This window comes from Biomphalaria glabrata, chromosome 5 (assembly GCF_947242115.1).
Source record: "Biomphalaria glabrata chromosome 5, xgBioGlab47.1, whole genome shotgun sequence".
Taxonomy (NCBI): domain Eukaryota; kingdom Metazoa; phylum Mollusca; class Gastropoda; family Planorbidae; genus Biomphalaria; species Biomphalaria glabrata.
In genome coordinates, this window is record NC_074715.1 from 40974451 (window position 1) to 40987845 (window position 13395).

Sequence of the window (13395 nt, forward strand, 5' to 3'; positions counted from 1 at the left end):
GCCCCAGCAGCGACGTACATATTGTGTCACATCCAGCGCAGACATAGCCATTATCAGCCGGTGGTTGATTTAGATTCTCTGTCCGCCGTCTACGTCTATCCTTGGCAGAGGATTTTCTTTTTGTCTCAAGTGTAGCCGCGCCGCGGCCTTTGTAAGTGATCTCCAGTTGTCTCGTTCTGAAGCTGCATGCAACCATATATATCAGGTGCTCTCTTCTATGTCAGCTAAGGCAAGTTAAAGCGTTTTCCGTGGGGCACCTCTGTTACGTCGACCAATTTTTAACTCACCAAAAAAAAAAGACTGTTTTTGGCATACGTTCGTCCCCCATACGGGATACGTGCCAAGCCCAGCGTAATGTCGGACCATAAGAAGTCCCTCTATACTGTCCATACCGGCGTTCGCAAGGACATCGCAGTTTGTAGTGCGGTATAGGAATAAATGAATGAATACATATCAATGCAATCAGCATTAACATACAAAATAACAATAATGAAAAGCGTCCAGGAGCTTCTAAGAGAACCATTAACACCCTTATCCCTGACCGCGGATCTGACGGATCTGTTTACACTTTAAATTTTTTTTTCAAATGATTTTGTGTTGTTGTTTATGTGATTGAATAATAAATTATGGCTTTTATGCTTATAGAATGCTCAGAGCGCTTTGGTCCAATCTCATTTGTGGCCCAGTGGGGGGGGGGGAGGGGGTATATAGGAGAAGGTTTTTCCGTGCTGCCTTTAGGCGCTCAGTAAATACAACTCTGCCCCAGTCGGGTGTCGATCCTCGAGCCCGCCTTCTGCAGAAGCCAAGCCAAGTTCAAGCGCACTTAGCCTCTCGCACATAGCAATATGGGCCAAACTAGTGTTATATCATTAACCTACTTTTGAAACTAAATATATTTTCTTTGAGAGAGTGGTTAGTGCTAATTTCAACTCATAGCGTTAAGCATTCAAAAGCTCCTTGAAATAATTCATTGTAAGAAGGAAGGCTTTCTTACAATAGCCTAAGTCTTCTAAGCGAGAAACGAGTGGTCACGACATGGCCTTAACTGTCCCAATGTGCAAAAAAAAAAAGTATTAAATATATCCAGAAACGAGAACAGAATCACACGAATGAGCAAACTGACAAAGCATTAGACTAATCAAAATAATACCAGTAGAGAAATTATAGGGAAATATAATCAACAATATTTGTTTAATTTATTATATATGGTTTTCAGCTTACAGTGAAATTAGGCCTACATCTCTTGTAAATAATATATACTGAAATATAATCAATAATGCATGTGATCTGACTTTTTTTTTTTAGAGAGAACCGTAAATTGTTTAGATAAACTGATTAAATAAACTTTTTCTACATAAGAGTTGAGAAAGAAAAACAAAAATTAACACATGCATTCGAATCTTTAAACACTTCAGTTCATGGTGAACAACAAAATAAACTTTATTACTTTCTAATTAACAAACGTTACTTTATAGAGTTGTTGTTTTCTTTTTAAAGGGAGGTGTTGTTAATAAGTTACATATTTAACTAAATTAAGATTTACATTAAAAAAATAGCAACAAAAAAAATGGGGAAAAAATGATAACCTTTTTTTTTATATAAAAAAAAAATGGCCTGGTTAAGAATTCTTTATAAATTATATATTCTACTATAAATGTAAGAAATGTCGTTATCTATTAAAAATATCCATTGTTGTTTTTTAATTTCACGAGTTCAAATGTCAATGATATGCGACTTCTGTTATTTTCACTGCGGCTAGATGTAGATCTAGATCTAGATATAGTCAATAGATCAAAACTTCTTGTCCGTCTCTTCTAGAATCTAGTTCTTAAACAAAAGTTCATGTTAAGACTACAGTAATGTTTTTCTAGGGGTTATAACTAGATCTATAGATCTAAATTTCTTTCTTCCTCTCTATCTCATCTATATCTAAATATAGGTTAGTACAGTTGGACGTGCTGTGAGTACGGGACAACGATTCACTGCATGGAGTTGGAGAGTTTGTTTGCTCCTCGTTGGCATCGACGATGGCGCTATCGAGAGCGTCCCTAGCAACGCAGCGAAGTACTGAACGCTGTGCATAGTACATCAATGTAGCGACCTCCAGCACCAACAGTACCATGAGGGAGAGAGTGATGTGCAGAAGATTGGGCTCTAAATATTCTCCCGTCTTCGTTTCGTTTATATCGATGTCCATAGCCCTGACCATACCCAGCATGACCAAGACGGCTAGTATGTGGAATATTTGGTGCCCATGGCCGATGACGTCGAACGACCCTGGCATGAGGCTCTCTGGGACATGAACGCTAAAGGAGACGGCGCAGATAAATGTAAGCATGAGAAATAAAGTCAAGTGGTTCAGGGATGCGAGACTACATTCTGATTCGGATAGGCATTGCATGTAACGTGAAAACATCGGCGATGCAGCAAAGAAACCGTGGGTTGCGATCCCTGCCATCATAGACACTTTCCTCTTAGTCTGAAAAGATAAAATATACATAAAAATGTATTGTAAAGCAATTTCCTGCTAATTATTTCAAAGGTAAGAAGAGCAACTAGGGCCTACTACTCCAAGAAACTAACATACGTCTAATGTTTACTATTTGGTTTTGTTTGACAAGTTATGGACGTTCCCTCAGTCTGACCTAGATCTTCAGCAGGATGACAGCGGTTCGGGTTCAATATCGGAACCACCGTGACCACCAGGCAGCCATACTCGGATATAACTAGTCCGTGCAAAATCAGTTGGCTTCCAAGGGGGAAGGTGGGTCTAAAATTATTTTTATTTGTGAGCATCATTTGAGGGCTACGCTCATCCCGGGTTCGCTATTCTGCCTTAACGTGGCACTCGGGTGGAAACGATCGCTAAAGGAAGTGATTAGACTAAATAAATAGCAAAACAAAACTCCAGTGGGAGTGTCCAAAGGAATGCGAGAGTTTTCCCATTGCACGGTGCGGAGTTAAAAGAGAGCTTCCACGTCCCTGTCGATAACCCATGCGCCGTTCCTACAGGGACCGTTACACTAATAGCCAGTCCTGCACGGTTAACTTGGTACAACATAGGAAAATGGCGGAGGTTCCCGGTGTACTCGGCCTTCGGCCATGCGCCCGGGGTGTCAGATATATCGGAAATAGCAATGCTTTACATAGGCATTGACTTGAATCTCTTCCAGACAGAACGGTTGTTCAAGCAGGCTTTCACTCCTAGAGCTCGAAGAGCCTTCGGCTGAGCTCTTTTGACAATCATATGGCTACGCTCATTGGATTCGATAACTAGTTTTGCTTTAGTTTTTTTTTTTTTTTTTTGGTGGAGTGGTTGTAGCTCTTTCCCCATGGCTACGCATATGGGAATGAGATATTATTATAAACAAACACTTCTGATGTGCAATAATTGAAAGAATATACCTTTTATCTTTTAACTATTGATAAAGAAAACAAAAAGACTACAATGACTCACATGTTGATGTGTCAAGTGAAACTTCGCTAAGCAGCACGTGTAGAAGGAGAAGAGCCCGAGGAAAACGTTGACTGGCAGAAAAGCTGTGTACATAAACTCGTGGTAGAATTTACTGGAAGTGGCGTACATCGCAGCCACCCCGGAGCCGAAACAGAAGGTAGTGACGCCCATGTAGTCCATTAAGAATAAGACGTAGTGGTACCAACAAGACTTGGAGTGAAGGAGATGTGCTGACAACACAGAAAGAAAGAGACAATTTATTTATATCTAGCTCTATCTATTTATAGCTCTCTCTATGGTCTAACAATATATTTATATCTCTATTATCTATGATCTATGTCTATCTATATTATATTTCTAAAATACAGCTGACTCACTGACTGATTTATGTATACATGTACAGTATGTAGGTAGCAGAGCCGAATTTAAGGAAGGAGAGGCGGGGCTACAGTCATGGGGTATCCCCAAGAAAGGGGCCTACACAAAGCAGATAAAAATATATCCGAATTTCGACTGGTCAAAACCTTTTTTATTTTCGCATTTTTACGGCTGACAAAAATGTCGTGTCGCTTGTAACATGCTCAGTACAAAGTAAATACAGCTCCGGATTTACGTCAGTGCGTCTGCCAAAATCTAAAATCTAGCATGCTTTTAGTATTTTCATTCATAAGTGGATCTTTATTATAGCTTTCGAAAAATTGTTGGGGCCTTAACAAAAATCCTGCCCCGGTGTCTGCACATAGGCTACCTACTCAAATTCGGCTTTGGTAGGTAGTATCAAGAGATCTCTTAAAATATCAAACGGATTCGCAAGAAATTTCGTACACACGTTATTTTACCACTTAGATGCTCACTAAGACTCGTAATGAAGACATTTTCAACCTCAACGCCGCAGTTCGCGAAAAAAACGGCAAGCTTTCTATTAGGTTAAACTGTTTTTTAATTTCGGTATGTCTCTAAAAGGCCGCATTCCATATATGAAGCATAAATTGAAATAGGAAAAAATAAATTAAAAAATTTAAAATCCTGTATTTTTAAAGCATATTTTCTTTCTTTTTCCCTAAGTTAACTTATTTTAATTTGCCTTATATCATATTTGATTAAATTTCTGATTCCTTTTAGTAAAGAACAAAACTTAGCCTAATGGCATCAAAAAGATAAATGTAAAGTCTATTTCTTTTTTTTTTCCGAAAAAGAGAGAGCGAGGGATGATAATGATTATGGGCGTGCGTAGATACAACTACTGTACTCTGTAGCATTGTCAAATAAACGATTACAATTGATACAATCAAATTGATATTTCCTTTTTTTTTTAAAAGGACACAATGCCAAAGTAAATGTAGTGTCAGGAATGGAGCACTAAATAGGGGCCTTCGGAAAATGTATTTTTTTCCCTCTAAGGCTAAGACTGATGGTCTAAATAAATGTTAGCGGTGTCTAATATCAAACACTGATTGCTTGAGCATTAAGATTAAAGGATGAAAATAAATAAATAAAACTATTTAAAGGTGCTAAATATTAAATAGAAAAGGGGTTGATCCATTGAGCAATGCTAAATGCTAAAAAAGGGTCGAAAATTGTGAAAGCGGGTGTAAGTAGAGTATACTAAATATTTTGATAATGAGTTGACAATATATATATACATATAAGCAAATAATATTCATTCAGACACAGTTTGTATCCACCTCGTAGTTTTGAATTGAAATACAGGGGTGATTGTGGTTGGTATTTTCTTATGAGATTGTAATTTCGTAAATTATTTTGTGAAGCTGTAAGACGCAAATGAACTGAACATGAAAGCTACTTCATCATCACTATAGGGACTTTATTGTATGTCAGTATTAATGGGGGGAGTATGATCACTTACCTACAGAACTTAAAATTAAATTAAGCAATGAACAGAAACCAAAGCAGACGACAGGCCAAATCATCTTGTCGTATGTAGTGAGCTGAGTGAAGTAATGGCAGAGTCTCAGTAAGACCAACCAGAATCCGCCTACGTGTGTCCAAACATTGACAGACTCATTATGAAGCTGAGAATGGGAAAATTAACATTATTATACTTAAATTAATACATTTCATTGTTTATGCATATTCATTAAATTACTTATTTACTTACAGTCCGTCACACCTAGTGTAGTACGGGTCACCAATGGTAGATCTCTATAGTCCCCTCTCCTTGGTCATCCTTTTATATCTTGTTCCAGGTATAACCATGTCCTCACCTTGTGTTTCTTTGACGCTCTCTCTTTCTCCTGCTTTGCGGATTCCTCTTCAGTACCAGCCTAGTGACACTAGCTGGCGATTTGTGCTAAGTGTACCCAATCCATCACCATCTTCTCTTTATGATTTCTTATTCTACAGGAGCTTGGCTGGTTATTTGTAGGAATCGCTGATGGTGTGAACGATTCTACGTAAGGAAATGCTAATAAACCTTTGCACTTTTATAATGGTAGTTTTGGTTTTCCTTCAGATCTCGGCCCCATTTAGCAACAGGACATTAACATTAATGTTAAGAGACAAATCCTTGTTAAAAAAGGAAAATTTATCTTGCTGTCCAGACTTTCTTAAGCTCTCGCTTTGCCAATCCTTGCTTTGACATCAGCATCTATTCCAGCTGTTCCATCTATGATATTGTGCTACCCAGGTAAGTGAAGGACTCTACTCTCTCTAAGGTACAACCATCCAAATGAATGGGTTCTGTCTAGTAGAGATGATCTTCATGATCTTTGTCTATCATTGTTGATTGCCAGCCCATTAATGATGTCTCTGCCGCCCACCTGTTGGTTGGAAGTACGATGTCAAAGTGTAAATCCTTAAGATGTTTCCATAATGACCATTGGATCCCTTCATGTATAAATGTTAAACTGTCATATGCGGGATTATTTGACGTCACATTTTCAGGTAAAAGAATACTTTTAATAGGCTAACCTTATTGATTTGCAAAATGCGTTATCAATTGTATAAGGTTACTGACTCGCATCGCTTGCCTCTCTGCTTGTCATGGGATTTTCTTTTCTGCAATTCACTTTGAGAATGGATAGACTTGGGATCTATTGTGGATATTTAAGTCTAGGTCATAAAAATAATAATTTTTCTTCAATTTGTTCAAGTTCTTGTGATTCACACGCCAGTCAAAACTCGTCAATATGCACCAAAGATATGACTAGGTAACGAGTTTTCAAGATTTGAGTGCCCTCGCTTAGAAAAGCTGACGTGTGGTATTTTCCCGTGCATTAAGTATCTATAGATCTATATGGATTTTAATAATAATGGCTGCTTGGTCTAGGTCGTAGATTTATAACATTTGAAACAAACAAATATAGGCCTACACATCACTGAGCAACATCGATTCATGAAAAAAGAAAAGGATAACAAAAGCACCAGTGGAAAACTGTATAACTAGAATAACAAAATTTTTTTACAGATCGTTTTTTACAAAGTTTATATCAACTCACTCACTCTGTCTGGTAAAAAGCTTATTTTTCCCACACCTAATTTTTTTTTCCTGACAAAACAAGAATTAACTACTAGTTGACCCACGGCGTAGCATATGCCGCTATTTTGAAGGGCCGGCCTTAGGCCACTGCAACCTATGCGACCTCAGCGGGCCCCGCACCTTCATAGACCCAGCCGCCCCACGTTAATTCTAGGTGTAAATAATTAAATTAAACTATTTCATAACTTATAACAGATTTTCCGCGGCTTCCTGATTTAACAGGAGCTCCTGGAAATCTCCTGAAATTGCAAAAAAGTCCCGGAATTTATTAAAATCATTTGGAAAACTCATAAAAATCTCATGAAATATAGACAAAATTGTCATTTTGGGGTGTCATTCAATATGGAAAACGCCAATCTTACGCGCGAAAAAAAAACGGCATTATACAATACCCGTAATTGTGGAATCTTCGCCTCAAACTAATGAAGAATTACTTGAGGTCAACAATTCTCGTAGATATATTGAAACATTTGGTAGACTGATTCTTGCTACTGAGAGTAATCTATGTAGGAAACATAATTTTTATGATATACTGTATGACTTCGCTACATGCAAGGCTCGTAAAGTAATTTTGTACGTAGCAAAGAATGAATAAAATGCAAAGACGAATTTATTTTTTCATACAAACTCTTAAATTTCACTTATTTTCCTTATCCCTACCCAAACTGAGCCCTTTACTATCCGTTTCGCATAAGGCCACGCAATTATTAAGTCCGGCCCTGCTATTTAGTGACGGATGAATACATTGTTCTACCACCCCCCCCCTCTTTTTTTTTCGCCTCAAAAGTTACGTAGTTACGTGGGATAACTCTAGTCCGACTTGCAGAAATAAAAGAGTTATCTTTTTATGACTTTTAGTGGTGTCAGGCATGGTTGGGCCAGGAAGAGAATTATGTATATAGATTAGTAATTAGTTATTTTTATTGGTATCGAACAAAGGAAAGAACTTGTACTTGACAGGTGTGGTGGTATAAGTTGAATTAGTCCCCTTGAAGAGGCTTGAGCTTTGAGCTCGAATTCAAGTCGTAGGCCTACAACTTTCAAAAAAAGTATTTATATGTTTTTCTTGATTTAAACAATGTAATTAAATCAACATAGATACTTTCATTATTTAAAAACAGATCTAATGCTTGGCTACTATTCTGTAAATTAAACTAATTAATGGATTTCAACGTAACCCCCTTTTATTCTACCCTAAATAGGTAGACCCTTTATGGTGAGACTTACTGTAAGCAAGCTTGAAAAGTAATACTTCCATGGCTGTCCGACGGGGCGGTAACCAGTGAAAATATAAGGCGCTTTCAAAAGTTCGGGCATTTGGTGAGAGGTCAGCAACTCGACCTGCCGGCTGTTGTTGTCAGACTGTAAATACGACAACATCCTGGGTCCCAAAGAGCGGATGTAGTTGAGTGTCATTTGTTTTAGCGCAGATGTCAATGATTCGTTATCGTGATTGCTAAACATTGAGAGAATCATTTTAGAATTAGTTGGTAGAACTTTAGAACTAGGACTACTTTTAGAATTCATTGTTGGAAGTGCTTTTAACTAGATCTACTAGCTTAACTAATCCTTTACATTATGTAGACTTACAAGTTGTCAGCCATTGTGATGCTAGTTTGTGATCTCCTGGTAGGCTATGCGTAAAAAAAGCCCAATATACTAAACCTGTCCATTATTTGATTGTTTTCATAGCGTTAGTAAAAGGCGTGACTTCGAATGATGAGAGTTCCACTTAGGCTACGCAAAGAAAAACAAACTTCATAATGTGAGCATTGAGCAAGCTATTATAGCACTTTGTGGGACGGGCTATGGTCCTGTTGGCTCCTATTTCGCTCGTCTCAGGCCAAAATGTCACTCAAAGTTCCCCCGTTGCGAGGAGGAAGAAACCGTGTCTCAGTCTCTTTAATCGCCACAGAATTGCTGATCTCCGTCTCGACAGGTCTGAGAAACACAAATTCTCGACCTATATGGTGACATAAAGACACTATACGCACAACAGCAGGGTTTCTGTCCAGGGCTTTTGTAAGAGAGGATTTGTTCAATTGGAGTTTGATGACGAAGACTTGAAGAACTTAACGATACCATTCTGTTTAGAATTTAGAAAATATCGTATTGTCTGGTGACTGTGAGAGAAAAGGCCATGAGAGGTGACATTGGGTTAGTCATTGTCCCTAAGTAAGCACACCCACTCAGGCCAGGCCAGTGGATGCCTGTATATATTGTAACATACCATTTAACCTACGCCATGCACACACAAATTGCAGAGCTAGAAATATATTGTTACGAATCTCCCTATCCAGGCTCGCTGCAAATGGTACCAAACGACACCACCAACTTAAAGAACTTGACAACTCTGGGCTTCAAAGTAACGTAATAGTTTAATGTCAATAAATAACAGCCAACACTGTACAATTGGCAGCACGTCACACAAGACTGTACAAATATCTCTCCGCCGTATCAACTCTTGCACTGGTCTCTCTGTCTCGTCTCGGACTTGTACTGAGCCGTTGTAACGAACTGTAGACCGGGAAGTTGTGACTCACTGGTCTCTGATACCTTCGCTCTTTATATAGGGTCCCTACTGGCTTTCTCGAATCGGACAGAACGTCGCTCGACCATTCTGGGTGGTCAGATGACTACAATTCTCGTGACGCTCCTGAGCTGTGTTCACGACGCCGATCCTTCCCGAACCGTCATGTTGAAACTCGTCTCGGCTGACCGTCGTAACTCGTCACGCTCGACCGCTCATCTAGCGCTGGCCTGGGGTGATTGGCGTTGGCTGACTACACACACACACGCCACCCCCATCTGTGCCACCACCAGGTTTATAACAATATCAATAGCAGCATTTTGAAGGATAGAATGCTGGCTTGTAATGGGAGAGGGGTGAAAAGGGCGTAGAGCGCACGGAAGTTTCCTTTTTCTTGAAATAATCAGGAAACAGCCAAAGTGACTTCGATTTAGCTGATATGTTGTTTTTTTTCAACAAGAACAAAGAAGGAAAGAAAAACTAGTGAAGATACTTATCTAGATTTAGAGTAATTTATGCTATTCAGCAGAAATTCAAAGTTTGACTTTGACAGCGCATTATTTGATAATGATTTGACATGGAAATGAAGTATCAAAATCTTCTTTAGTTTAAGGAGAATAAGGATGACTTCTAATAATTGTACCACAAACCTATAATTTTTATTATATTAAAGGTCAAAGAAGCCATGTGTCTTCCTTTAATTGAAACAAATTTTGTCACACTTTATTTGATTTCAAACACCAAAATTTATTTCAGTCTCTACATTTTGGCATCAATAAACTGAGATTTTAATTCTATATTAACATTAAGTACATTTTAAGATCCCCAGGCATAGCCCTTCACATAAAATCATAAAGATGTTTTCAAATTATGCATAAATATGAAGAAAAAAAATACTAATTTGAACTCACTTATTCTACCAAAATTTGGTCATTGGGATAGTGACTTCTACACTGACTTTTAGACTTATTTTATGTTTGCATGATTAGATGTGTGTTGAATGTGTGTGTGTGTTTTTTTTTTAAATTTATTTCTAATACAGATGATCTCTTGCAGTATATAGTAGGCCTACGTGGCCATTCTTACCTATATAGCTGAATCCTCTATATTCTCTCTATATAAATCTAGATCTATCTAGTTTGTCTAAATGTAGGCGTTTAACTTCATACAATGTATCAAGCTCACTCCAAAAATTTGACCATTTATTCTCTATTTTATAAAAATCAACAAACAAACAAATACAATATTAGATCAATAACAATGATGTCTAAAACTGGTTGTTTGGGATACATTTTGGTAAGAAAATCGTAATTTAATACAAACACCCTATTAATTTTTTTTGTATGGAAACAAATAGATCAGCTCCAAAAACAGAATAAATATTGCCAGGCTCATTAGCATAGACTTAGCCAACCAAAAAATATAGTCTTAACCCTAGGAAGAGGTCAAGTCTTATTGGTAAGAGGGAAAAAGAAACACCCTGACTTACAAATTTGTAATTCTTTTTTCTGACATCAAAAGACAGCTAAATGGAAGGAAACTGGGTCAGAATCATTGGAATATGCACATGCACATTATACAGCACGCTAGTTTCATATTAAATATCAAAATAAAGATTTAATGACCACAAAAACAGCGAGTTGTACGAATTCATGTAATGTCCAAAATAAAGAAACTACTTTTTACTTTAGATACTTATACTAAGATAGGCCTAACTTATATAGTAGATCTAGATCTAATTCTAGTTTATATATTAGAAAAAAAAATTCTCAAACAGTAAATCTACACATGAATTAGATCTAGATCTAGATAGTCCATTGAATTACCGGTCTGACACAAGATGCCGGAGGGAGATCAAGGATAGGCTCAGATCAACTGCAGTTCCATGTATCACTAATAGGCATCTGTAGCATTTCTAGTAGGCTATAAAGTTTACTATCCGAACATGTCAGCTAATAGAAAGGACGCAAAAAAATCTTAACTGCTTTATTAATTTAATTACGTCATCAAAGTCTGTATAAGATATGCATAAAAATTTAAAAAATAGTTGTCAAAATGCTTGACTGATCCAAGGGTGCTACTGATATCTAAAGCTTCTGCTTGCAGTTCTTTATGGGCATAAAATGACAAGAAGCAGGCGCGGTGGCTGAGCGCTTGGTTTCCGAACTGGAAGTCCCGAGTTTGATTCCTGGTGTAGACTGGGATTTTAAATTTCGGGATCTTTGGACGCCCCTGAGTCCACCAGCTCTAATGGGTACCTGACATTAGTTGGGGAAAGTAAAGGTGGGTGGTCGTTGTGCTGGCCACATAACATCCTTGTTAACCGTGGGCCACAGAAACAGATGGCCTTTATGAACCCTTCAGATCGCAAGCCATGAAAGGGGAACCTTTTTTTAAAAAAATAAAATGTTAAGTCTACACTACAATTAAAATATCAATGGTCTGGTGCACGCCTATGTGGACAGTAAGATAAAGGAAATGCTTATTGTTCGACAGTTGCGCTGGTTGGGGCACATATCTCATAAAAGAAAGTTGAGTTTTGACCACACGCAGTCTGCATCGATACTTGTTCCACTTGATCCTGTTGTCATACGTTCTATCGTCATTGTAAGACAATCTTAGCCACTGAATCATCTTCAACATACAACCTTATCATCTCAGATTCCGTCACTTGGTAATTAGTATGGAACTTCTGCCTTAGAAAAATGTCAGATGATATCTGTACCAGGTAGTTCGTTTCTTCCAAGGCATCATCGTACAAGCAAAATGATTTGAAACGCTGTATTTTAAAGAAGTAAAAAGGGGTGGGGGGGGGGGGTATTTTTTAGCGTCGCATTAAGGCAAAGTTTTAACTACGTTTGGTACATTCTTTTAGCCTACTGTCACAAACTAAGGCAAAAGCAATGGACGTCACTTAATCTGGAACTCTATACAACAGAACATTAACTAGAATGACGCCATCAGTTTCTAGAAGTTTCTGCCTTCTTCTCCAATAGAGTGGCTTAAAATATTCGAATAGTATTATTCTTAACGTCAAATGCTTTCCTGCATACGCGCGGGGTGCTCATATAATTTTGATTTGTCAGTGACGCTTGATCAAGTTATTATCATATTGTAAGGGAATATTTTGATCTACAGATATAATTATACTTGTTAGATTGATTAGATCTAGATATCTAAATCATTTTCATTTTGAAGTTTTGATTAGTTCGAAAACAGCACACACACAAAAATCCGCTAAAATCTATTATCGCAACACGTGATCAAGGTTAACAGAAATAAAGAGGCGCGGACTATTTGGGTCAACAAAATGTTTTACAACCTTAAGTTTATATACAAAAGTTAGAAACGAATTTCCGCAACCTCAAAACCACAACAGCAACAAGTCAAAGGTAGGCTACCTGATTCACGACAGCAAACAGCCAAAGCAACAGAAATATATTAAATGAATGTAGAGTATAAGTGGCCATTGTATTCATTCAAATACTCGATTTCAATGGTCACTTCAGTCCCACTTGTCTTCCAGACATTTGGAGACTCAGAAGTGTATCCCATTGAACTAAAATAAAAACGTAGAATACTTAAGGACAAAGGAATAAAAAGTTAAGTGCCAATAACACTGAATCAGAACTTATCCACCTAATCAAATCCTTAGAAATACACAATGATAAATGTACATCTCTTATTATACATATTAGGACAAATTCATATAAGTACTCTTGCTTTCCTAGTACCATTAGAGCATGAAAGGGTTTTATCAGCAACAAACATCTGTGACTTCATGGAGAATCTCTTAACTTTACAACTAGTTTAGCACAAGGATACATACGAGTAGGTTAAGACAAGGATACACATAGAATGTAATAATCTTTTTTGAAGTAGCATATGTAATGTGTAAGACAAAATATG

General features: G+C 37.6%; 1 protein-coding gene across 1 annotated transcript; it reads right to left on the bottom strand.

The window, feature by feature from the left end:
- Positions 1-1434: 1434 nt before the first annotated feature.
- Positions 1435-13290, bottom strand: LOC106064980 (membrane progestin receptor beta-like). The gene is made up of 5 exons (XM_013223682.2): positions 11313-13290; positions 8184-8412; positions 5325-5490; positions 3458-3687; positions 1435-2479 (listed from the first exon to the last, which is right to left on the bottom strand). The coding sequence occupies exons 2-5, from the start codon at positions 8370-8372 to the stop codon at positions 1895-1897; spliced, it is 1170 nt and encodes a 389-aa protein (XP_013079136.1). The 5' UTR covers positions 8373-8412; positions 11313-13290; the 3' UTR covers positions 1435-1894.
- Positions 13291-13395: the final 105 nt, after the last annotated feature.

Coding starts and splice junctions, on each gene's coding strand:
- LOC106064980 (XM_013223682.2), bottom strand. CDS start 8,372: ATGACACTCAACTACATCCGCTCTTTGGGACCCAGGATGTTGTCGTAT. Junction 5,491..8,183: donor ACTTTTCAAGCTTGCTTACA/GTAAGTCTCACC, acceptor TCCCATTCTCAG/CTTCATAATGAGTCTGTCAA. Junction 3,688..5,324: donor TTTAATTTTAAGTTCTGTAG/GTAAGTGATCAT, acceptor CTGTGTTGTCAG/CACATCTCCTTCACTCCAAG.